We start from the raw sequence: 27,862 nt of genomic DNA, 5'->3' as shown, positions 1-27,862 counted from the left end.
ACTTCTAAGCCCTCTCTCCAACCAGCTAAGACTGGAAAGGACCAGGCAACAGCGATGCTTGGGCTCCCTTAATCACCTCATCCCTGGCTTACAAGGCCAGTTCGGTGGAGTTGCTAGGTTGTTTTAAGATTCTTCACATAAAGGGGTGGGTATATGCCATGCTACTTGGCATACTCAGAATGTTGGAAAGTGTTACACATCCTGACATGATATGCCCCTCTCACAGTCTGGTTTACTGTTCTTTGCAATAGGTGTCAAAACTAGCTTATTTTGAAAATAAATATGTATAAAAGTGTTTTCTCCGCTGATCAGGTCAAGCTGCTCTCAGGCTGAAGAATTTAGCGCTAAAGTTAATGCCCTTGTTGTACTCTTTTCTCTTTCTGAGAGATATAAATTTATATAAGCAGTGTGTTAAGGTGTCCTGTAGTCAGTAATTGACAAGTCAAAACTCAACAGCCATAGCACCATTATTTAAAGTTCAGATATTCAAATATTAACTACAGAGGAACAAACTTGCAGCCACATTCAGGCTGGGACAAAATTGTCTATTGCTTTTGTATCATTACAGTGATACTTGATGATGAACTTTACTTGACCCTGGGGTGAAGGCTTGTGGTAATTGGACTAGTGATTGCTTCACATTTATGATCAATATCAATCAGAACTCACCAGTTCAGAAAAGGTGAAAGAAGAATAGGAAAGAAGTGGTACATTGAAGCATATTTTCAATTTTGTTGTGTGATTGAGATACAAAAGATTTGCCAATACAGTGGTCTCCCTGTATTCGCGGGGGATGCGTACCAGACCCCCCCGTTGAATAGTTAGAATCCGCGAATGTTTGGAACCCCTATGAAAATGCTAAAAACAGCCTATTTTGTTAGTTAAAACTCAAGAAAAACCCACTAAAAATTTTTATACTTGGTTTTTTTAATAGTTTTATCACAAAAAGTGCATTTTATGATGAAATTCATCAAAAAAAGCAGGAATTTGTGGATATTTATCATAGAAAAATACCGCGAATGCGCGAATTTTCCGCGAATAATGCGGGGAAACGTTCCCCAGAGAAATCCGCGAATGTGTGAGTCCGCGAATCTGGAGAACGCGAATACGGGGGCTCCACTGTAAAGCCTGTTTCACAGAAATCATATTGATGATTCAAGGGAAAAGTTGGATTCAAGATATTCAATGAGTAACAGTTGAGAGAAGTTTTAAATTCTAATAAGATCATAGAAGGTAAGGCAAAAGTATGGTAGCTGGACAAATTTTAGTGTTTACCTTCGTTGCAATTAGCTAAAACATTTCCATGAGGAAGGATGAGCGCAGGATTTGATACCCAGGCAATTTAGGCAGTCAGGCAACAGTAAACTCCTTTAAGGAATTTTGCTGGGAAAGGATTTATGACAGATGCCCAGCCAATATGTAACGATTCACAAGCCCAATAAACCTTGAAATAGATAAAATAGGTGATAATGCAAAGGACTTGGGATTAAAGAGGGGTCCTGTAGGAGATTCAAGGTACATTGCAATTGCTAAGAGAATAGTTAGAGGAAAAATGAAAGCCAAAGAGCACAGCTTCCCACTAGAAGAGGAAGCTACAGATCTTCTCAGGATGGAATTGAAAAGGTAACTTAGACTGGCAGAAGTTAATGAGCATTTTTGTTAAAAGGACCACAAAGTTGTAAGAGATTAAGACATCATATTTCTAGGTAACTTGATAAAAATTCATGTCCTTCAAAGTACTGTGCTATGGTATGGTACAGTAATTCCTAGCAGATATACATGAAGCTTGAGTAGTATAGCAGTGAAAGGAGAGGTTAGGGAAGACTCATGCCTGCTCTTTCAGCTAGAAATTTTGGGGTAAACAGAAGGGTATGAGTGTTGATGTATGATTATAGCAGTCAGAGTGAATAGGATGATCAGAGAAAAGTGTAGTGATGGAGCAATTCTAGATTGGGAACCTCTTGTGAATGAAAAGATAGGAAAGCTTTGTGTCAAGTGGTAAGATAGTCGAAAAAGAAGCAAAGTTGTTTGATATTAGCAAAAACTAGCAAAAGCAGAGAATATCAATAGAAATTTGAAAAGCAATTTTTTACTAAATGCCATCGAAGAGAGGTGATTACCATTTATTTTCCCTTGTGTCTTTTTAGATTATCAAGCAATCCCAGTTTGACCAATCTGCCAGCAGTAGAAACACAAAACTAATATGAATACTTGTGGGATATTTTGGGTTTTCAAGGAAGTGGGTTCTTAATTTTGTAAATACAGTTTTCGACATTCTATGTGTTTTACATAGAAACCACTGCCGCTATTGACTGAATGCAGATTTCTCCTTTCTGGAGATTACCTTCATATAAGGGGGCCAGGTAAATAGTTTTTCTTAACTGGAAGAGGTTTGTTTTACACAGTGTAGCAAAAGCACAAGGCAAGCTAAAGAAGCAATTTTTGAGTGAAATTAAAGTGAATGTCCAAGATTCATGAAAGTTAGGCACAGACGATCTGTAAGTAAATGAGTGAATGCTGCAAGGAAGTTACCAGCACCTATGAGTACAGGGTGAGCTATGAAGGAAACACAAGGAAGAAAACTGGATTTACACGAAATTAACTAAAATATATGGAAAGAAAAGTATTGCATGCAAAAACAGAAGGGAAAGCAACTACCCTCAAGGACAAAAGTCTCATATTAATTTTGGTCTGCGAAACTTGTAAGAATATTGTCATGTAGGGTAGCAGAATTTAAATTTTCTGTTAAGCTTGGGTAGTCACCGTCTTCCAAATGAAGCATAAGGCTATTTCAGGTAATAGTTTATTTATTATGCACTTATGCCTATTTTATAGTGTCATTAAAGTAAAGTAACTTTTTGAATTGACTTTGACTGACTCACTGAGGAAGGCAAAATGATTACATAAAAGGCAATGGTTTTGATTGTGAAACTGATATTGTTTTAAATGTTTTACTTGTCTTTTGTCATACAGTGTGCAGTTAGTGATAATTAAGAAAACATAATTCCAAAGCTTTTTTTTTGTTTACCTTTTTTCCAGGATTTCTGGTAATGCTGCCAGTGACAGAAATATACATAGCTCAGTATCAGAACAGCTCAAGAAAAATTTTGCAAAAAGCCGTTGGAGGGTAAATATAAATCTTTAAGATGCATGTTGTTCATTTTAATTTTTTTAATTTCTTATTTGAAGTCTATCAAGAGTCTGTATATAGATCCTTTGGTAACTACTATCCAACTTACTCACATTCAGGCCTGTTAAGATCTTATGCAAAAAACATAAAAAGTCATGAAGGAAAAAGCACAGTAGTATGGAATATTAATGAGCGATTGTTTTACAATATTTTCAAGATTATGGGAGAACTTTAAGTCCTTTATAACTGAATGTGGAAAACCCTCAGCTCTACTGCTTTATACTCCTGCGTAATGTATACTCTAGATTTTGTTTGACATTATACAGTGGTTAACACAGTGGCTGAGTCATGGTTAAAAGAAAAGATCATGTTGTGGGACTTAACAGGCCTGTTCTGCATTTTATAATTCACACCAAACTTCTGTCTTGTTGTCGTTTATCTACAGTGCAATTCTATTTAAGATTTGAGGCCTGGGTCTCTCTAGACTGCTCGAAAGGTAATGTGGTACATGATGCATATGATGCTGCTTAGCTCAAAAAGATCTTCCCACATGTGAATACTAAGTGATTTTGGGGGATGTACGCTATTTTTTTTGTGCCTTTAATTCATATTTTATCAAAATAACAAGTGCACCGCAGAATGTAAAATGAAGTGTTTGTTTATATGTTGATGCATATTTATGTCCATATATGAATCCATGTACGTATATGTGTACATACACATCTGAACATGTAAGAAATATGCAGTATACAGAATCAATCACTACACATCCATGTAATCTGCTTTTCTGTGTTATTAAATGTTTATGTGCCTTCTCTTACAAAATCTAATGATGGATTGCAGTGGCTGGTGAGTTTTTGGTCTTTCACATAGTGTTGCCAACACATACGTAATAGCAATTAGTACTTTTTCTTATTTTATTTTTTGGAGCACTTTATCAAGGGAAACGCTTACCAGCGGAAAGAGATATATATATATATATATATATATATATATATATATTATATACATATATATATATATAGATATATATATATATATATATATATATTATTATATAATATATATATATATCTATATATATTTATATATATATATACAAGATATGTATATTAATATATATATAAATACATATTATATATATATATATATATATATATATATATATATACACGGATATGTATATACATGCTTATATGTCACTAAATTGTACCTCGAAAATGTGTTGAAATATAACATGAAAGCACTCGGTACTGCTTCTTTTATTTTTGTTGTGGTCTCGGCTAATTGTATGTATGTGTGTATGTTGTATGTATATGTAGTGTGTGTGTGTGTGTGTGTCTGTGTGTGTCTGTGCACTTTGATACCTTGAAGATAATTTGAAGTGCTAAAACAGAACTAGGGTATAGGAGTGCTACTTATGTCATATACTAAGAATGTCTGTTGCATAGTGCTACATGTATCAGCTGATGAAAGCAATAAAGCATTATAGTTGTTACTCATTTAAACAACAAAATAATGTGTAATGCTCTGTTAAATACTCACTCAAGTCATTTTTGAAAGGAACAAAGTCATTGCATGTAGATAAGTCATCTTATGAATATTTGATTTGAGACTTAAATGAAGAATTAAGATAGAATCGGAATTCAGCTATAGAAACTGAATAAGGTCCTTTTTACAGGCTTGCAAGAGCTAGTGGAGGCAAGATCTTTAGTTACTGTTAGTAGATGCTGCCCACCTTGTGCCTTTCATAATATGTAAGTGTAAATGGCACTAAAGGTTCTTTGCAGTGTCCTGTTGGCTTCCAGTTCCATTGAATGTTTCATTTTGCTTCTAATCCAGTGTGTTTCATCTTTTCCAACCTATCTGTTCAGCCTCATGAAGTGTACCTACTCTAGTGCTCACCTCTCTTTAAGTATAAATTTTCAACACCAGTCCAGGTATTTTATCAACTTGAAGATTTGTGAAAGGTCATCAACTGTAGTGTTCTGATTGGCTGCCAAGCAAGATATCCTGATTCATCATCTTGTTTGAGCAACATCACATGGTGTTTGCATACTCCCTTCCATTAGGCTCTGTAGCCATTGTCTTGCATCACTGAGAAAAATGGAAACTGCTTTGAAAGGGGTATAGCACTTTTGTGAGGCTTGCTTGTCATTTTGTCTTAATGCATTTGGAACATACAGGTATGCCAATCATCAGAAATATCATTGGGTGTGGTCTGCTTTTGTATCTCTGTTCAGAGTTGTTTTAAATATCAGTTTAGAATCACTTGTGAATTGCTATTTGAATTCATACTCCTCGGACTGTCAGCTGTACCTCAGCTAAAAAAACAATTAATATGGTGAAGTTATTTGGAGATCAGTGAAATGTTGTACAAGGAGTTTTCTGGCTACTAACCTGGAAAAAAGCCCATCTCAGGATTACTCATTATAGAGAAAGCAATGTACCATGAAGAAATAAAGATTACAGCATTGTTCACTTTCTGAGATGGATTGTTTCATTTTGCTGATGCTGTCTTTAATATTACAATGAAATATTTACCAGCTCAAATAAGAATATGAATTGCAGTCTTATCAAAATCAGGCCATATCAGAAAGAACTCTAGCAGGGTGAAAGATTTAAGTTGCGAAAGGTTTAAGTGGTTTAAGTGAGGTAAAGATTCCGTAAATGGTAATGTTGGCCAACGGGTGAAAAATATGAAACCTTTGCCAAGGTCTTAGGAATGCCTGGATAACTGTTGCCATCTTTCCAGTAGATGCCAACACCGATTTTGTCATGTTTGAAAGTTCTTGAGCTCATCCCCTCCTAATGACCTAGTATGTGGAAACTTTTGCGTTGTGTTTGTCCCAAATGGACATCTTTTGTACATGAAAGGTTGAATTATTCTTCTGTTTGCCAAACTTTCTGCAAAACTTAATATACAAAATACATCACATGTGGCTGCTCATGGAAGGGATAATGTAAGGAGGTAAATTATGCAAACACATATGGCTGCTCTTGGAAGGGATGATTTAAAAAGGTAAATTGTAAAAAGTTTGGGTGGCAGAAATTGTGGTGGTCTGATGATCTGTTTCAGGTTGATAAAATGATGAGGAGTTGGATTTTAGGGGCTTGTAGATCTGCTCTTGTAAGAATGTTTTACAAATTGTGTTAGGTACCTCAAATACCAGTATAATCTAGGCAAGCCCACAGAACGTAACATTGTTGAGCTCATGCAACAAGATGAAAATAAACTTTTTGTAGAGGAATTGATTCATTCACAGCTCATCTTGACTCTCAGGATTCTTATGATGAAAGTAATAAAATAATGGAAAGAAAGTAGAGCAGATGATTACAAGGAAGACAAGTAGGAGCATGAGGTGTTGCTTTCTGTGGTTGAACTCTTTATTAAAACGACACTGGAACACTTATGGTATGTTCTATGTGTAGCTCAAGGCCTTCCAAATCAAGAGAACTGCTTTTGTTGATTAGGCAACTGTGTTTAAATTGTGAAAGAAAACTGCTAAAACGTGTGCCCTTCTTCAGCTGTTCCTCCTCCATGATTACAATAGCTTCAAAATTCTCTGGGTGGAGAGGCTGAAGTCTTGGAGCTTGACCCTCAGTTAGTGTCTGATGATCTTATACATTGATAATCAACAGAATTTTAAATCTGTTGCTGGGCTATCTTCTGTTACAGTAGAACGCATATTTATATTTTGGATTGGGGGAGAATCTAGTTTAATAGTGGGATTGTAAGGCTTAATATGGATATTGTACTATAATGGAAAAATAGTGATAGTATTATAATATAGGTAATGATGAAAGTGAAATATAATTATATATTTTTTTTTTGGTTAACCAGAAACACGTTTTAGGAAATAATTGGGAAGGCCATCTGGTAATTCTGTCTAAAATAAACTGAATATTCAAACTTTTACTGTGTAAATGCCAAATGGCAGACATTATGGATTAAACAAAACAAAGTAACATTTCTCTTTGCCATTACATTGATTATATTTGTTTAATAATATTTTGTAAAAGTGTCTGCAGTTATGGAAAGACTTCCTTGATGTTTTCATTGAAAGCGCAAGTGCATTTTACCTAATGATTCATGTTTATGGAAAATTATCAAACAGTCACAAATTCAAACTTAAAAATTCTTGAGATTTAATAGAGGAAAGGGTTAACTCTTGAGATGTAGTAGAGAAAATAGTTGATCATTCAGTGATTTGTATGAGTTTGCTCAGATTTATCTACCTTGGATGATAACTAAGCAGGCATAAAAAAAAAATAATCGGAAAAGAGCATTTTTATTTCTTCAAATGATGACATATTACCATACATAAACCTAGTGAGTGAAGTGGTTTTCTCATGCTGTAGCAGAAAAAGAAGTATGTATCGTTCAAGAACCAAGCCAGTGGATAAGATGAGTCATAAGAGCTAATGTGGCCTTCAAAGCCTTTTTGAAACTAATATGGTTTCAGCCCAATATGTTGGAAGTAATGAACTGAAACAAATAATGAATTATTTGCAGTGTTCTATTAACAGTGCAGTGATTTGAAATTTGCAATAAGCAGGAACTAAAAAAGTAATGAAACAAAATTGCTATTAAACCATTAATATTAATTACGATTTATTTGCAACAACATTTTTGCAAGGAAGGAAAATACTTATTAACTCTGCTGTATTTGGAAATATTCATACAGCTTGATGGAATGGAAAGAAGGTATGATAAATTGAGATAAAGTTACACTAGAAATCTGATAATGAGAATTTTGGTATACTATTTACATATATGAAATACAAAATATTATCTGTCGTTTGAGAATGAAGGATGGCTAACTAAAATTTTACCAAGATCTGGTCCTTCTAGAGGGGAAGAGATACACCTTTATTTATGTACTATACATACAGGCAAGTCTTGCTTATCAGCAGCGTTGGTTAACGGTGTTCCAGTTTTACGGCACTTGACCAATGATGTCATTAACCAGTTTTTCAGCTATGATAAGCGATTTTTGGCATCAGTAAGCAGTTTATTGGCATCGGTCATTGGTTTATCGGTATCAGTAAGTGGTATATCGGCATCAGTAAGTGGTTTATTAGCTTCAGTAGGCGGTTATTGGTGCTGATACACAGTTAACAGCGCCGGTAAGTGGTTCATTGGTGCTTTTGATGTCGTAAATGCCATTTAGTGGCACTTGGCCAGGAACAGAATCTCCTCTGTCAACTTGGGACTGCCTGTACACCTGTCTTTCAACCCTCTTACATGTCATGAGGTTTCAGTTGCAATTATCATATGCTTATGCTTGCTGTTATCTTACCCTTTTTCTCTTCCTAGCGGTGCTCCTCTTAAAGATCCTCTCTGGGCTACCTTTGCAGAAGTCCTGGACAATATTTAACATTTGTTACCTAGTTTTAGGCATTAAGCAATCCTTATAGTACCTTTGATATCATGGACCTCCTCTGAGACTGCCAAAAGTGACAGATTTAAGGGAAGGGCACCTGGTCATGTGCTCACCCTCCCATGGTATGAAGAATGGAACATTGATTTCTTTGGATAAATCAATATTAGAAGCAAATATTTGCTTAATTAATGATTATTCCAACAAATGTACAACAACAACAACTACTACTACTACTACTGTGTGTATGTATGTGTTTATACACAAATATTGATACGTATACGTATATGTACTGTATGTGGTACGTTACATATATTTATATATATATACGTATATATATATATACATATATATATATATAATATTATATATATAATATATATAATATATATATAGATATATATATATATATATATATATATATATATATATATAATAATATATGATAATCCTAAGTGCCCTCACCCCCAACCATGAAAGATTTCTAGATTCGCTGCTAACTGCAAAGCTGTCTCACCTGCTCTCAAAAGGTTGCCAACCCTTGGTCTAAGGTGTTCTAAAAATTGCTGACAACTTTTATGTTACTGATAATTTTTTGGACTTCCTGACTTGCTCTTGCTTGATGATATTATTTGCTTTTAAAAATAATGTACAGGCTACATTAATTTGAAAGCTGAAGCTGAGTACGTACTCAATTTTATTGGTTGATGCCTATTGACGCAATTGGTATGTGAAATTCTCCAAGGAGTTAGATGGTATTTGGTTGTTCTTTTGCCACAAAATACCACATAGGTTTGGCACGACTGGTCTTTACAATAATATACCTGAAAGGCAACAGTATTTAAAAGGGTTGTTCACGTACTATTTATTTCTTTCTTAGACATTTGTAAAAATACCATCCATGTAGCCACATATTATATAGGCTTGGCCTGGCATCTTAATAGTTTAACTAAAAAGTAAGTAGTAAAAATTTAAGATCTTTCTATAGTTTATGTCTTCCATTATCGTTTTTGAATGTCTAGTTTGTGTCATTGGATTTATATTCTAATACTAATGCATTCAAGAGCTTTCGTTAGTCATAGGAACAGCCACGCTTACTTATTTTACTAGCGAATGTATGCAAAATTGGTAGTGTATCGTAAAGAGACCATATCAGAAATATGGGAAATTAAAAATAAAAAAACATCAAAATGCCAAAATAGTATGAAAATTTGTAAATACAAAGAATCTAGTATGCATTATCAATCTGTTTATGAAAAGAATTGCAGATATCAGTAATTCAAATATGCAGGACTCATGAATTACAAAAATGAATCATGTTAAATTTAACTCATAGCTTTCTGAGTCATAACTTTCATTGTACATACTACATAAAGAAAGAAAATGTATTTTGCTAAACTGCATATATCACTGAAATAGTTTGCTGAGAAGGTCTTTATTTAGTTATATTTGTCATGCCAAAGTTTGCATGTTCTGTGAGGTTGTGTTTTTCAGATGTCTGGCACATACAGGTTATTAATGTCTTAATTGGTTTTTATTTTACACGAGCATATACGAGTAGATAGTTTGTTTAATACAGCAGTTAATTTTATGTTATAAAAAAATATGGGAAGATCTTGTTGGGCTGTCTGTGAGCATCAGTAATTTGAAATTTTATTTCATATGAGCAATGGGTTCTGCTCCTCACTTTGTTTTGTAAAATTTGGTTTTTAATGGAATGGTAGAAAATATTATAAAGACTATTTTTCCATAATCAATGGATCAATGATTTAATTAATGGAGATGTACAATCATTAATACAATATGTCAGTGTATAACAAATAATGTGCATTTAAGTATATGTACTGTGTAGACATTAACATCGCTCCAAATTGCCATAGCCATGTTCTTCAACCAACAAAGTTATCTTGGGAAATCTGGTGTGTTGCAGAACCTTATGATTAATAGTTATGTATCTGGGATGTTTAAGCACTATCAGGAAATTTTCCAGAATTATTCATCTATTCATACATGTATAGAATATGCAAGCAGATAGTAGTATGTATCTTCTATGGCTGTTATTGTTATATCATCAAACGAATGGGGAGCAATAACTACCAAATAAGATTTCTGTGATGAATGGTCTTCTAGGGACACTTTTATTGATCTCACCTTTTTTTGTTCCACTTCTTGAACATAGGTGTGTTTACCCCTCAGTTATTAAGTTTTTCTTTCCAGGTATTTCACTTTTGCTTTCATCTAAATGTACCTGTTTATCTGTACAGTGGCCATTACTTATGTTATTAAGCAGGTCTCTTTTTTTTAATTTTTTTTATCCATCTTGTAATTCTTTGCCCTTGCACATTTTGCAGTTATTTCTTACAGACGGCCATTATAATATACTAATTCATGTCTTCAGTTGTAATATCAAATAGATAGAGACAATACATCACACACATGGAGTAATTTATTTCTATTTGTCATTTTTATTGACGTCTACCTTTCTTTCATTGCTGAATTAAATTGTTATTATTCCAATTATTCTGAGTAGCTTCACAGTTTTGAAGCTTGTTACTTGTGGTTTTATTTCTTTTGCAGTCCATATTCTGTTCAGTCCATTCAGAGTTATACTAAATAAGTTTAGTAATGTCATATATGTAATCCATACTCGTATTTATTTCCTGTTAACACTTAATTTTTGTAGTGAAAACTGGTTCACTGCTTTGGCCTGTGTAACAAACCCCAAACTCCAGCCAGCAAAGAGATTCCATTTTTCTGAACCAAGTTGTTTCCTTTGTCAATTCATTCAGCAATCCTTTTAAAAATCAGCAGAAGTATGCATTGTCAACTCAGCAAGGCTCAGTAAATTGTTACTAGTAAACAGCAGAGTCTTAGCTGTAATTAACTAAACTTATTAACTAAACTGATTTTGAGTGGTAAGGGCTTCTTTACTAAAATAAAGCTTAGGCTGTATTATGCAGGACCTAGGAAATGAAAAAATGCTTAGCTGTAGGTACAAATACAAGGAAACAGAACAAAAAGAAAAATTAATTTTTCATACACTCATGCTATCTATAATGTGGACGTCCCACTTCCTAACCATAGGGCCCCACAGGTGCATGCATGTGTCTACTTGTATGTGCTTAATTTGGTTACTGCTGTTATCATAGCAAGAGAAGGTGTATCTGAGGAAAATTTACCAGTGGAAAGATAGTGGTTTTGTATGAAATATATTTTAGTAGCAATTATTATTGGAACACTCAAGCTGGGAAATTAGTTTTGTTAGGTGCTAGGTTATGCAAGTATAGCTGAAGAAAAAGGCTAACAGAGGGGTTGTAACTGGCATAATACAACTGGAAGGTGGGAATTACAAGGGCAGTTCTCCCATGGGGGTACAGTAGTTGCTAAGAAGATACAAAACTATATTTTGCCATGTAAGAGTTGCCCATGCATTGACAACACTAAGGCTTTTATTGACTGTTCAGTTATTCACTCGGTTATCAAATTGAAACATAACAAAACTCAAAGTGTAATTGTTAGGAGGTCTGGGACATTGGATTCATCCTTCCCAATACCCGTCTAATGTTAGTTTTACACAGTTTCTCAAACTATATTAAAATCATATGAAATTTGAAATGATTCCTGATTGCCATTCCACTTTTGAGAACTATTTCCAACCTATCTCTTCCTCAGTTAGGCAAAAAAATTAATTTATTGAGAAAGTCTTCCAAGATCTTAGATCTCATGAAAAGAGGCTTCTTCCTTCTGGGAACAGCAGCAGAGGGACTTGAAGGTTGATACTACCCATGAGTTCATCTGCCATTTAGCAGATTAAAATTTTTTTCCTCCTGTATATGTGATACATAGCATACTTAGAGCCAAAGCATGGCTGTGTAATGTGATAGTGTAAGTGTATAAAGCATAGTTTTTTCATATTTTAGCACAAGACATTTTTTATGACCGTTCATGCAAGACTAGTTTGAAATAGATAAATGAATCATGTCTTTATCATTCTTCATATTTATTACAGCAGTCTCTTGCTCTGTTCAGTCATGTTATGAGGGAAATGATGTGATTGGTAGTTATGAATATTTTTGTTGGAGTGTTTATATGGATTTTAGTAGTCTTACAAACAAAATTATTAGAAAAAAGATGCTATCAGTATTCAGTAGACTTCTGTAGATACCAGCTACAGTTGAATAGTGTGTATATTATTGTTGAATAGATCACTTATATTATTAAGTACAAAATTACTCTTTATTTAATAATTATGATATTAAAGTACGTTTTCTAGAGAAAAAATTTTCTCTGAATCTTCAGAATATTTTCCATATTAAACTAGATAATAGTAGAAAATGGGGATTCAAGATGTGTATTTTATCTGTTTATGATAAGGTTTAACTAATTTTCAAGACAGATTCAACCTGGTGACAGCTTCAGTCCCTTATTTTTAACGTACAGTAATGCTTTCAGTTGATATTTGAAAACCGTAAAGGAGTAGTGTCATTGTAATTAGTAAAGTCAATTTTTTGTTATGAAGTTGGTTGAAAAATATGGCAAGGGAGCGGAATTATTGATCAAGAGACATCTTAGCAACATGACTATATTAATATCTTTGTAAGATCACAATGGGGTGAGATCAGTGTTTTGATTCTGTTGGAAAAGTAGTTTACTCCTAGAAGACTTTCAACAATAAAAATTTAATCCTGGTTTGATATAATTTAATGACATTAATATAAAAAATACACTTACCTCTGAAGTAATGGTACAGATGTAATGTTTCAGTAACAGGGGAAAATGGTTTGACTTGTGAATACCGCTGTAAATTGGAATTCATGATTAGACTCTTTGTTAGAAATCATCACTTTTCTGTGCATCTTTTGGTAGCATGTACTATTCTATATTTAAAAAACTTTTATTAAGGTGTTTGGTATAACTCATATGATGATCCTAGAGTCATACATATAATTGTTTGAGATGTTAATAATTTTACTAGACTTACTTGAACTGAAGAAGGCCTTGAACAAACTATACAGTATAATGTAATTTGAAGTTTTTTGGTGAAACAATTGACAATTGGCTTTGAGCAACCATGGAATTCTTTTTGGTTTTTAAACTGTAAATTGAAAGAGGTACACAGGAAAGACTTGATTTTTGCAAAAAGATATTTTTTTAGACATGATGTGTTGATGTCTGTTTAATATTCATTTAGATTTTAAATTCCCCTGGACAGTGTGCTGGCATGCACTTGTCACTAGTAGGAATGATTTTGGTTCAGTTCTATTTTCAAAATGCATTTTGAAAGTAACTGGATGACATCTAATATTTTTAAGCAGGGAAGATAAAAAACAGGTATTGTAATTCAGTTTATGGTACTGTATTTCATTTTCTTTCTACAAGATGATGCACCAGTTAATTTACGCCATGCATTCATTTTTGTCATATCTTAGATATAATCCTATTGTTCTGCTTTAGTGGAAGAAGGTCCAAGTTACTGCTAAAGTTCTCCAAATGTGGCAGAGGGCTCCAAGCTTTTGCTGATTCAGTGTTGCAGGACGTGTGGGGTGACTTATGAATTATTGGTTAACGTTTTGAGCCTTAGCCTAGAATTTATCAAAAGGGATTATTAGGTTTTTATGAGGAGCAGAATTTGAAAGGGCTGTAACTTGTTTCTTGCAGCAACTTATGCATGCAATCGTGATGGTTCACAAGATGCAGCGACTGGCCCTATCCTCCACGAGCATGGAGGTGGACTCTCCCCCCGCCTGTCCCCCGATTACGGAGGAGGCAGAGGCGAGGGAGGATGAGGAGGAGGAGGAGGAGGTGAAACCAGGTCAGCCTGCCACAACCCACTAGTCATCACCCAGTACACAGGACTGCCTCCACAAATACAACCGAATTCTAGTATTACACCATACATTATAAAAGTACAGTATAATTTATTCAAATTCCCATATAATATGTGGAATTTAGTAGTATTTATGCATCCTGGTACATATACCTATACAACTATAAGGTTAAGGTACACATGTCGTCAGACAAATTCACAGCAGCTACAAGTAATGGAAAGAATTGCACATGCTATACTGAATAATCATTAGATAAATAATGTCTTGTCAGTCATCTTAAAGTCCAATTTGTTTTGTTTGTCAGGCACAGAAATAGCATTGAAGCACTGGTGCCTTGCAAAATGTACAGAAATAGAGCAAATCATACTCACAAGTAGAATAAAACTAGCCACAATTGTAAAACAAGGCTTGCCAGGTGGAGGCAGTTCCTTATTAGTCCTCAGGTGCTTGGCAGATCACCTCACTACTATCAGAGCAACAAATTTTTGTTGTAGTTGTAAAAAAATTGTGCATTGCTTAGTGTTATGTTTTTGTTATAGTATATTAGAGTAAGAACAAAGTACTGTAGTGAAAAAATTGCAATTCAAGACTTTTAGTTGTAATTTGTTCAACTTCCAAAATGTCTGATTGAGTACAATATCGTACACAGTATGCCTAATTAGAAATTGCTAGATGATAACTATTTGTCTGGGGTGCCTCTGGTCATTCAATCAACAATAGCAGTAGAAGCAATGAAGACATTAGTAGGGATAGAGCACCAGAGGGGCTGGTGTGGTGACAGTGGCTTTGTGTTAGATTAGGTCGTTGTCTGCTTTACCAATCGTGCTGCATCCCAGGGACGTGTTAAACATATCCCTTTGGCTTACATTTTAAAGATGGGTTTGTTGAAAGCTGCATGCTTTTGTTGCATCCAAATGCTTGTCAGTGTCATGTTGTTATTCATGGTAGAAATTTAGTTTCTATCCACATGCTCATGCTGCCTGTTAGAGCCAAGACTTGGAATGCATTTTAGTCATGCTGAGCATTTATAGATATAGAGAGTTATTCATAATAAGACATTTATTTTTCTAATATTATTTATCAAAGGAGGTAAAAAGGAAACATTATCTGTATACTATGCATATAAATTGTGTTTATTTATGTATGTATGTATGAAAAAATTACCCTTGGTAACATTTGTATAATTAAAATATTTTGTGTCATAGGCGATATTATTCAAGTGTTGTGTTAAATGTGATTAATTTATATACTGTACTGTATCTTTCTTTTTAGGAAATAAACTCTCCAAATTATTAATATTTTATCCAAATGTCAGCTTGGGGGATTTATATCAAAAGGCACAAAGAGTGTGGTTGTTAGGTCATCAGCTTAGGGACAGGAGAAGTCAGTTTTGTTTCACTGCACGGATTTGTTATATGAAACATTTTATTTATATACAATACGTTCTGCACATGCAGCAAGCACACAGACACATTTATATAATATATTATATATACACATACATATATATATATATATATATAAAATATTTATATATATATATATATATATATATATATATTGTATGTATGTATATATATATATATATATATATATATATATATATTATATATATATATATATATATATATATATATATATATATATATATATATATATATATATATGACCCCGACCTGGGTCGCGTGGGGGTTTCTTAAGTTTACTGTGGGTCATGCAGAAATCAAACGCTCAGTGATTAATTTAACACCGGTCTTATATTCTAATAAATTTACACAAGGGCCCGAGTGAAATGAACTTAATATCTATAGTACCGGCGGGATTGAGACCGAGCGGAAACCGGCAGAGGGCACGAGGGGAATGTGCGTCTTTCCCTTCTCTTGACCGACGCTTAACTGCCTGACCCTCAAGGAGACGGCTTGGTTTCCTCTCTCCTCAATACCCCCCAGAAACCCCCGATATATTGCTTCTAGGCCATGATTGGGTCTGGCACCTGTCCTTAGGTCTATTGACCAATGGGTGCCAATATAGGTGACGCCAAAGAACCAACGAACTTTTGGGGGGGATGTTTGGGGGGAGGTGACGCTTTCTTCATCTGAGAGAGAATGACCGTTAACGACCTCATGGCGTCTTGTAAGATGTTCCGATATTCTAGGGAAGTTGTTTATAAGCCCTCTAGAATGGCTTATCACTCCCTCCCCAAACTCCTTTGCGTCCTCGCAAAGCTATAGTTTCCGCCTTGTCCCATCTCGAGTCTCTTTTCTCAAGGTACTGATTTATCTAAATTCAAATTAACTATCTTAAAGGGGGCCATTTGACGTGTGTACAAACCAAAGGTTACAAGTAAATTGAACACGTCTTACAACATCATAAGATCTTTAAAAAAAAAAAATTAACTAATAAACATCACTCTTGCCTGGAACAGATCAAAACCAAAAAAAAAGAAATCATTCAATAACTTCAGGTTCATAATCAAAACAAAATGGTGAAAACAAAAAGACAGAAAATTTTACACATTCAGCCACTGCCCTTGGTAATCACGACACATGGCATCCATTTTTAATGACATTGTATCACGTTAATCTATTAAATTTCTTCAAAATAACAAAAACATAATTTAAACATACACAGAACAAAAATAATGCAATGGAATTTTACGAAAATAAAAAAAATCTTCCTGGAACATCAATGTGCATTTACTACTATCAACAATAAAAAAATAAAAAAAATAACTAAAGAACCATAGAAATAAATTTGGAAATCCAGGCACAAACAAACAAAAATTTCATCATCTGTGAATAAAAATAAAAAAAAACTTTACAAGCATTAGTGTAATTTATGAAAGATAAAATAGGATGGAATCGGTGTTGCGACAAATTTAACACAAATAAAAAACAACAAATCAAAATAATAAAATAACGTACAAAGCAACATAACCACATCAAAACAGAATTACACATAAGAATATGATCCACAGGTAATAACATTTGTTCTGAAAATAATTTGGACAAGTTATATCAAACAACATAAATTCGTGACACATTACAATCTGATCGAGATAACAAGAAATAAAGAAAAACAACTTGTATGATTCTGAATCCTAGGTAAAGACGTGGGCTGGCATTTACAGACTCTGTTCACTGACCCCTTTCATTTACTTTGCAATAGCATTTACTTATGACATAGGCTCGGGAGCTCGGTCTTGTGCTCTCGGCCGGGCGCCCACTTGCGCTCCGGTATTTTTTTCTGGCTCGTCTCCAGGTACCCGGCCAACCCGGGTACGGGGGTACTGGTTTTATGGTGTAAAACACTACGCTGTCCTCGAGCACTGGACGTAAGTGCGACAGGTGGTGCTCGCTCACAGCCCCTGTGCGAATATGCTGAATCACAGCAGAGGAGTGCTTGATCTCCTTCACACGATACGGTCCCATATATGACGGTTCGAGCTTGTGTTTCGACAGTTGCATTTTCTTCAAGTAGATTCGATCTCCAACCTGTATTGGGGAATCGTGAGCTCGGAACCGTCTGTCGTACCGCAAGCGGTACTTTTCGTTTGCCCTCAACAGCAGACGTTGCGTAGCTTGGAACACACGTCGGGTCGCGTTACAAAACCACACCCGGTACTGTTCCACCGTATAAAGGGGCATCTGTTGAGGGTCCAAGACCACCGAATACGGCAGTCGGATGTCTTGTCCATACATCAAAAAGAAGGGTGTGTCCCTAATCGAGCTGTTATATGCGGCATTAATAGCCATCTCAGCCGTCTGCAACAGAGACGGCCAGGAAGTCGGATTATCCCCGATGAGATATTTTAAGATGTTGACTACCTCTCTGTTGTTGGAGACTCAACGAGTCCGTTAGCAGACGGCCGATAAGCCGCGATGGTAACGTGATCTACTTGTAGAGGGCCGTAAACTCGCGAATTAGTTCATTTACGAACTCACGGCCGTTGTCCGACACTAGTATTCTGGGACACCCCAAATCGATTTACTAGGGAATGCAACGCTTTAGACCACTTCCTTTGCCGATTTGTCTATCATTGCGCACACATGTGTGAAACGCGTGAACGCGTCCACAAATACACAAATATATCTAGGTTGTCCTTGCACTGAAGGTAGTGGTCCTACCACATCATATGCACTCTATCCCACTTCACCGGCACCACAGGCCATAATCGGGCCTTCGGAATCACCGTTCTGTGCTTTTTTCATCATGTTGCATACATGACAATTACTTACAAATCTAGTTATGTCCCTACGCATGCCAACCCAAAGAAATGTTCACGGGCTCTTCTAAGAGATCTTTCGATACCTACATGCCCAGCATAAGGGCTGACATGAATCATGGAATGGCTCTCTCTACTAAGGCTCGAGGAAGAACGACTCGGGCTCGGACATCTCCGGGCCCTTTTTTCATATTTACACAGACGTCATCCTCAATGAAGAACGTCGTCTTTTGACAGATTGCACAGAAACTCGGGAACTCGTTGCTCTCACCTTTCACACAAGCCTTGATCTGACTAATCCAAGCTTCAGACACCTGACTTTCAACCCAATTCTCGCACACTCCAACCACAAAAATCAACCACACTTTCATTCTCCGGGCATTTATTCTGGAATCCCCCGGACGGAGTTCCACCTGCATTTGACCCGCTACCGCCTCGGGCATTCTCATCCACCTGAGAGTGCTTGCGAGATTCCGTTTCCTGCGCGTCGCGTTTACGTTTGTTGACTGTCATTGTTCGGAACTGTCGGAACGTTGCTGGCCACTATCGCCTGCAGTGCCTGCGCCACCAACGTCACGAGGTTTCTTTTGTCGTTCTTCCTTGCGCCTTGCGGCACGAGTTGTTACTCTTATGATGTTCCTGGAGAGAGCATCAGCCACCCTATTACTTTTCCCTGGGATATGTTCAACTATTTATATGTCAAAACTCTAAAATTCGCTCGATCCATCGAGCTGGCGATTTGTAATCTCGCTCTTATTCAACAGACATGTTAATGGTTGATATCTGTGAAAATCTTTATTTTGTGTCCCAGCAAAAAATAACGGTGTCTCTCCAGCAACCATAAGACCGCCAAAGCCTCTCGATCGAAGGTACTATAATTTTCTCTGCCCCTTTTAATGCTCGTGATGCAAAACAAACTGGTCTTTCATTACCTTCATCGTCAATCTGGGAGATTACTCCTCCTATCGCAATATCACTTGCGTCTGTGGTCACAAAAAAGGGGCGATCGAACCTCGGATAAGCCAAGAGTTCGTCGCTCATTAGTGCATCTTTTAATTTCTGAAAAGCTGCTTCCTCTTTCTCACCCATTGGAAATCAGGTTGCTTCATTTAATGCGTCTAACGGTCTCGCTATCTGTCCGAAGTTCCTAATGAACTTCCGATAGTAACCCGCGAGTCCGAGGAAGCTGGCTACATCTTTCGCATGTTTTGGTCGTGGGAATTCTTTAATTGCTACAACTTTATCGGCACAAGGCTTAAGGCCTTCAGATGTTACTAGGTGACCCAAAAATTCTACTTCGGCCTGGAAAAACTTACATTTTTTCTAAATTTATTTTCATACCATGACGCCTTAATGCTTCCAAAAAAAAAAAAAACCCAAAACTTGTATCAGGTTGCCTTTATGCTCCTCTACAGTAGCACCAACTACAATGATATCATCTAAAATATACAAAAACCCCAAGGCCAATTATAGAAGCTAACACGGACATCATTACTCGTGAAAAATGAGCAGGGGCGTTCTTTAATCCAAAGGGAAGGAAATTATATTCATATAGCCGATTATTCGCTATAAAGGCCGTTTTCTCTTTACTCTCATTATCAAGGGGTATTTGATGATAGCCAGACTTAAGATCCAATGTGGTGAAAATTACTCTCCCTTACTTTAAGCAAAAGTTCCTCGATCGAGGGGCAATGGGTAGGCGTTGTCCTTGGTAATGGCATTCAATCGTCTATAATCAACACACAGCCTGAGAGAGCCATCTTTTTCCTTAACTTAAACAAAACGATCGGAGAAGCCCAGGGAGGGACTCACTTTCCCGAATTATTCCCTGATCCAGCATCTGTGTTATCTTTTCCCCAATTACTTGTTCATGAACAGGCAGGTGTTCTGTAAGGCTTACTTCGGATAGGGGGATGATCTCTGTTCTATTTTAAAAGGTAACTTATCTATTCTCCCTGGAGGCTCTTCTCCTATCGCCATCGTTTCTTGATATTCCCTTACTATTTCTCCTACGCCAAACTATGATAATTCAAAGGTGTTGCTTTAACAGCTGTTTTGCAATAATTTTCTAAAGCCGAGTTTCGCCGTGACCTTGACTCTGGGTAGTCAAGGCCGACACTGCGTTATTGGCTTCTACAAGGGAACACACTTCCAATTCACATAGAGACTCGTTACTTAATTCTAATCTACTACTACTCACATTTACAAAAGGGATAGTTGCCTTGCCATCGACGATGGTAGCGACACCAGGCAACATAAGTCTGCCCACTTTCTATGGGGATGTTTATATACACCAACGTTCCCTCTTGTAGTTTCCTTGCCGGGACGAGGGGAAGGGAGTAGAGATAGGCGGGTGGGATCACCTCCCCACTCAGGGCTAGCGGGCACCACTCCCGTATCCCCCTTGGCGGCCAGGGCAATTCGGACAACTTCTTTTGTTTCCCCCAGTATGGAGACCCGTTGGTACTGTCCCTCTCCTGCTGGCACCGCCACTTTCACCTCTCCTCCCCCTACCCCAAGGAGAAGTACTCGGTGCTTGCTCACGAACCCGATTCCCAGTATAATGGGAAACGCCAGGGAGGTGGGTGGTAGGCAACCACCAATAGAATTTGTGAGTGAACATTCGTCCACCGAGGGAGATAGTTTTTGCTGTACTGTTCTCTGCAAACACGATGGTATGCCCACTGCACTGTGCAACGTTAGATACCCTTTCGATGCCGAAATGGCGCCCGTCACTAAGTTGTTCCTCGATCAAAGAGACACATGCCCCACTATCTAATAATGCGTTGTGGTTTTCCGTGCCTATTCCCACTTCTAGAATAGGTACAGCTCCATCTCCATCCTCGTGAGAGAGAGGGGCGGAGGGAGACGGGCGTCCAGCCTCTCCTACCGAAGCACTCACCCCGGGGCCAGGGGAGCACCACGGGGCTAGGTCCTTTCTTACTTGCTGGCTGGAGGTGGCATCGCTCCGACTGGGCCCTCTGTCGTTCCTCTGGTCGCGGCGGCCGTGGCCCTTGGAGTGCCGGAGGGGGATTGTACGTCGGCACTCGCTTTCCTCCCTTCCTCGCGGCCTTCCCCTTCCTCTTGAGGGAGGGGGCCCGCGATTTGGTGCGACGCCGTTTTTTGTACAACTGGCTGACCAGGTGATCAGCTGGCACCGCACCCGTAACAAACCCCACTGTCCAAAGAAGGGGCATGGGCGCGCCAGTGACCCCTACTACCGCCCACTGCCAGCAGCGCCCCCTGGTCGTATCCACGCTCCCCCCTCCCTGGGCTCCCCTCTGACGCTGGCACTAGGGCCAGCCCTGGAGTTGGATGGGGCGGGTAGGGCGCCGTCCTCCGTACCAGGACGGGCGGCGGCAGCTCGACGAAAGGGCGGGGAGCAGCCCCACTTCCTTCTTGTTCCTGCCGTGTGGTATCCACTAGCGATTGATGGCTGGGATAGCATCTTCTAACGGCGCTTGTAGTCCTGCGTTTCCGTAGAGGATACCGATCACACCTGAGGGGAGGGCCTTCTCCAAATATGCCTGCAGTAGGCATCTTTATCGTCTTCCGATCGAGCCAGTTCAGGTGCCAGACTATCATAGTCCTGTGACAGTCGCTCGACAAAAAAGAGGCCACAGTCTCCCCCACCCTCATCGTGGGGTGGTAGCTGCCCATAACCTTCTTCGTTCACTTCCACCCGGAGGCCAAAACGGCGGATCATTTTCTTTTTGAAATCGCCCCAATCTCCGAAAGAGCCATATTTCCCACCTACCATCCTACGCTGAGCGTCCCGGTAATTTTCTGTTTGGCAAGCAATACTCTTTCCTCGTCCGTCCACCTTTCCGTAGCGAATTCCACATACGTTAAAAAGGCCTCTACGGAGAGGAAACCTTCTTTGGGCCGCGAACCGTCGAATTCCGGCACGTACCCTCCAAGGACTGGTAATTCTCTTACAGGACCTGGTCTTTTATCTGCGTCCGGAGGCGGAGGCGGAGGCGGTAACATACGTTCCGACGATGTGGTCCCCTTGGTTACACTTTCGCCGTTACTATTCGTGTTTCCCGACGATCCGCTACACGGTCTGCTACTGTCCGAGTCCCTCGCGTTCGTCTTGGTTTTCCCCCCCACGCTTTTGTCTCCGTTCCATGAACGCTTTAAGAAATGCATATAGTCCGTCTATTTCTTGATCTACTTCGCTCCTTACCGGGCTACTTTCTACCGCTCTAGCGTCTCTCACGCCCTCGGCATCACCGTCAGGCACCTGGGCCCTCGCGCTTCGTGTATTATACACCATTGTACCTCACTGTTTTTCACTTTTGCGGTTAATTATCAAGTTGGCACAACCTCAACAACCCACAGTTGGTTAACGATTGACCAATTAGCGTATTGCACTGTATTACGACGCACACTCATGGTACCCCACAGACGCTATATTTAACGTTAATTAGCGCTTCGCAGCGTACCCCACACACCTGACACCAAAATTATGACCCCGACTGGGTCGCGTGTGTTCTTAAGTTACTGTGGGTCATGCAGAAATCAAACGCTCAGTGATTAATTTAACACGGTCTTATATTCTAATAAATTTACACAAGGGTCCCGAGTGAAATGAACTTAATATCTATAGTACCGGCGGGATTGAGACCGAGCGGAAACCGGCAGAGGGCACGAGGGGAATGTGCGTCTTTTCCCTTCTCTTGACTGACGCTTAACTGCCTGACCCTCAAGGAGACGGCTTGGTTTCCCTCCTCTCCTCAATACCCCCCAGAAAACCCCCGATATATTGCTTCTAGGCCATGATTGGGTCTGGCACCTGTCCTTAGGTCTATTGACCAATGGGTGCCAATATAGGTGACGCCAAAGAACCAACGAACTTTTGGGGGGATGTTTGGGGGTTTTGGGGGGAGGTGACGCTTTCTTCATCTGAGAGAGAATGACCGTTAACGACCTCATGGCGTCTTGTAAGATGTTCCGATATTCTAGGGAAGTTGTTTATAAGCCCTCTAGAATGGCTTATATATATATATATTGTATGTATGTATATATATATATATATATATATATATATATATATATATATATATATATATATATATATATATATAGTATGTATGTATATATATATATATATATATAGATATATATATATATATATATATATATATTATATATATATATATATATATATATATATATATATATAGATATATATATATATATATATATATATATATATATATATATATATATATATATATATATATATATATATATATATATATATATATATATGTATGTATATATATGTGTGTGTGTGTGTGTGTGTGTGTGTGTGTGCGTGTATTTGTGTTTGTGTGGGTGGGTGTTTTCTTTGAAGCCATTTACTTATGGCATATGTAAGCTTTTTGCAAGAATCCTTGTATTTTGGAGGTTTTCTCATTCTTATGGGTTAGTAAGGGTTGAAAAATTTACAGACTAATTTCTTCCATTTATTGTTAATTTTTCCTTTTTGAATTTGGAGCATTATTTACAATGCATTACTGGAAAGGGAGTGTACAATTGTAAATACTCAAAATACACACTTAATGCTTATGGTATTTGCATAAATTTTTTTATAATTATATAAAGTTGTATATTTGTCAGTATTTAACATTTTTTTCCATTAATTTGAAACATTGGCAAATCTTACCCAATTATTGTAATTATTTCAAAGTTCTATATGTATTCTCCTTTCCACATTTGCTTGCTGCACCTAAAGCTCTGAGCAAAAAAGCCATTTAATCATTTAATTGCTATGCAAGTCTGAAGGTCAAGTCACACTGATGTACTTTTCCTTCTACACAATGAAAGAAACAAGGTTGGAAAATACAGATTTAAAATAGTTAGAAGTGGCTTTAAAATGTCACAGATTGGCAAAATAGCTATTGTAACAAAATTTAATTTATTAAAGGAAGAAGTGTGCATGTTTTCCCTTGAAACTGATGCTTGAGAATCAGAAAAAATTGGCTGTACAAGAATAGTGCAAAAAGCTTGTTAATGCCTCTACTGCATTTACCTTTGAGAAAAATTATATAAGAGAAAATTGTTCCCTAATGGCGTACAAATACAACAGGTTTTGACAAATGAAAACTATTTTTGGTAGCCGTTGTAAATCCTCAAAGGAGTTACCTTTATAGTCCGTCCAGGGACTTAATAAGACAGATGAACCATTATCAAAGCATTTTTCTTACAGTAGTTGGTCTTGGTCAGAATAGTGCCCATTGATACAGTAATAGAATATAAATTGACTCAAGGCAGAAGGACTCTCCCCTTGCTACAGTGTCTCCATTCACTCTTCTCACACGTAGTAAGTGCATGAGTCAGCTATGTTTGCCACTGAAGTTTTAGCCCTGTCTAAGAGAGCCAAGGTTGCAGATCTTTGCTTCTGACATGAAGGTGATCAAGAAACACCTGCCTCCAGGGCATGTGGGTTGTGGTTATTGTTGGACCACTGAACTGAGGAGAGAACAGGAACTGATGAACCTTAGTCAAAAAAGTGAAATCTCTGCATGTTTTATATGCTACACCATATAATAATATGTATACGTATAATATGTATAAAAAGAAATGTTGAAAGGCTGACATGGCAGTCTTAAAATCCATTAGATTCAATACATGTATGATATGATCCAATTGAATCATTATTTCTGACAAAAGGGCACCTTAGCTATGAAGAAGAAAAAGTGCAGGGGCTCAAGCACTCTAAGCCACCCCCTTGTGCACACCCTGGTAGCATGGTAAACTGATTTAGAAAATCCACACATGAAGGTCATGACTCAGTAAGAGATGTGTAGACGACTTTCCCTCCTACTGTCTGGGATAGAACATTGGATGACAGTGCAATTGATATCCTCTCTTGTTTTAGTGGAATGAACCAATGATTGTTGAACCAGTTTAGGCCAACTTATAGGTGGAGACTTTGGAAGCTTCACTTAGCATTTTAGAGTCTAGTTCCATTCATTTACTTTGGTTTCAGTTTGTGGATTTGGCTGAGAAGAGACAGTCAACCTGTAGCACATTCCAGTGAGTTCCTAGCAATCACAAATTACCAGTTGTTTGTGAGGTGGGATTTGACCCCATTAACCAGGAAACCTTTTGATTAGTTTGTTACTTGCCAGTTGCAAGTTTTGTAAGCACTCCTCCCTGGTGGTCTTCTAAGTATGCCACCAGTTGAAGTCCCTCCTTGAGAGGTTAAGAATCATTCTCCATTTAGAGGAGTCCTTCTTGGCCATGCTGAAGAGACATTCATATTGGCAAATGAATAAGTCTTTCTATTGCTTCCTTTTCATCATATTTCGCTGTGAGGATCAAGTTGCCTATTATGCACATGTCTGGCAACTCCCCAAATTCAACATTACATACATGTCTGCAAGTGGTTTGTATCATCTCTTTTGGCAAACAGAGGATTTTACATTTTGCGGTGGAGCAAGGAACCTTTTGTGTTTTCCAGATTTACACCATCAGATGAGTGGAATCCACACCAAGGTGAAACAGACCAGCATTGTTATAAATGCATGGCCTTGACAGTTAGGTAAAAGGGAAACTCAGTGGGTGACATTTTTTCGTGGGATGATTATTGGAGTCATCCTTTTAAATTACAATTAAAGAAGAGGTAACATTTCTGCAAGATTCATCTGATTTAATATATTAACAAATAAGGGAAAGAAATCTATCCCACCAGTTATAAGAAATTGGTTTTACATTTTCAAGACTTGACATCTGATTAAGCAACAAACATGATGGTTGATATGCATGAATCTAGAAGAATTGCAATAATAATACAGCCTTTTTAGGATATAATATTCTTTAAAGAGCTAGTCTAACGTCTGATTTAAAATTCAAGTATGTATATAGTATGTAGATTTACATTGGATGGGTCTGCATTTTAAATTACAGTATTACCAACTATCAGTATCATTGCAAAACATGTTTCTAATATTTACAGGAACATTTCCATATCTTTGTATGCTAGGATAAAGTTATACTGGAAGCTAGGCCAACAAATCTAATTTAAAGTATCTTGCTGTATTAGGTGATACACTATATTTTTAAATATTTTTAATAACTAGTACGTACTATTGCACAATTTGAGTTACATGACTTTTTCTGATATTTGTAAGCTAGTGTACGTATTGTGTATGAAAGCCAGTTGAGCAAAACTAAATTGAAATACCACATATACAAGCTAAAGTATTGGTTGTTAATGTATTTTAAGTTATTAGACTGGAAACTAATATGTCATTGAGACCATTAGTTTAACAATAACCGGTACAGGAGAGTGTTTGTTACATCCCACCAGGAGAGAGCCATTAAACTTTCACCTAATTGAGGTGGTAATGTCACTATCTGGTGCAGTGAAACATACTAAAAGTAGAGGGGAGAATCGTCATATAATATAAAACTTTACGTATAATGTTTCTTAAATAGAAATAAGAAGAGAAAAGGACACTTGTTTTAAAACTTAGCCAAAATGTTAAGCACTTTAGTAGTAAAAGTGAAGGTGTCATAACTCCATCACTGGGAGGGAATATTTGGCTATAGCATTCCCTATATGTGCTGTAAACTAGAATGATATACATACACTGTAAACTAGAATTATAATGCATACTATGTACGTATGTTGAAAAAAACCATTGGCAATGATTTTAAGTTACAAAGTTTCTAATTACTGCAATTTAAAATAGGGAGTCATGGCCAAAGGGAAACTCGGAACTTATGACTTAGCCTGCTGAATCATGAAGCCTCAACCTAAGGGATGCACTAGCCAGCAGATTTGACAATACCTAATTTCTGGAAACATGAGGAACCAAATTTTTTTGCAAGCTTAAGACTATGTACTACTTAGCTTTCCTTAGCAAGTAGCTGCAACATCCTGGTGATAAGAAGCAAAGTCCTGGTGTTTTCACAATGCCAGACCTAAGAATCATCTCAAACATGGCTGACTTGTGCACTGTTTGCTATGAGTGTGAGAAGGATGAGTGGAAAGAATGAGTTAATTGCTGTAGGCAGGGGAGAGAGCCTTCCTGCTTTGTGTCTCTTTATAATCTACCAGTGTCAACAGGCACTATCCAGGCCAAGACCACTATGAGAGAATTTTTTTATATTGGTTAGTCATCTCCCAGGTGGTACCACATAAGAGTAACCCCTTTGAGGTCAAACGGCAACTATGTTATCAAAAATATGAATTCCTGTTGCTCCATTAGTGCAATAGTTAAGGGAAATCTAGTAAAAAGCACTTGCTTGAAGTATACATTTTTGAATGGCTGTTGGC

At 37.4% G+C, this 27,862-nt stretch overlaps 1 protein-coding gene across 1 annotated transcript in view; it reads left to right on the top strand.

Moving 5' to 3' along the window:
• LOC135225882 (calcium/calmodulin-dependent protein kinase type 1-like) overlaps nucleotides 1-27,862 on the top strand; it is a 124,976-nt gene that overhangs the window by 84,751 nt on the left and 12,363 nt on the right. Inside the window, exons 8-9 of the mRNA XM_064265449.1 lie at nucleotides 3,040-3,127; nucleotides 14,173-14,326. Coding sequence (XP_064121519.1) covers nucleotides 3,040-3,127; nucleotides 14,173-14,326 — 242 coding nt within the window. The remainder of the gene's footprint in view (nucleotides 1-3,039; nucleotides 3,128-14,172; nucleotides 14,327-27,862) is intronic.

The sequence above is a fragment of the Macrobrachium nipponense genome, chromosome 13 (genome assembly GCF_015104395.2).
Source record: "Macrobrachium nipponense isolate FS-2020 chromosome 13, ASM1510439v2, whole genome shotgun sequence".
NCBI classification, from domain to species: domain Eukaryota; kingdom Metazoa; phylum Arthropoda; class Malacostraca; order Decapoda; family Palaemonidae; genus Macrobrachium; species Macrobrachium nipponense.
The sequence above is the reverse complement of the archived record's forward strand: the minus strand, read 5'-3'. Positions and strand labels throughout refer to the sequence as shown.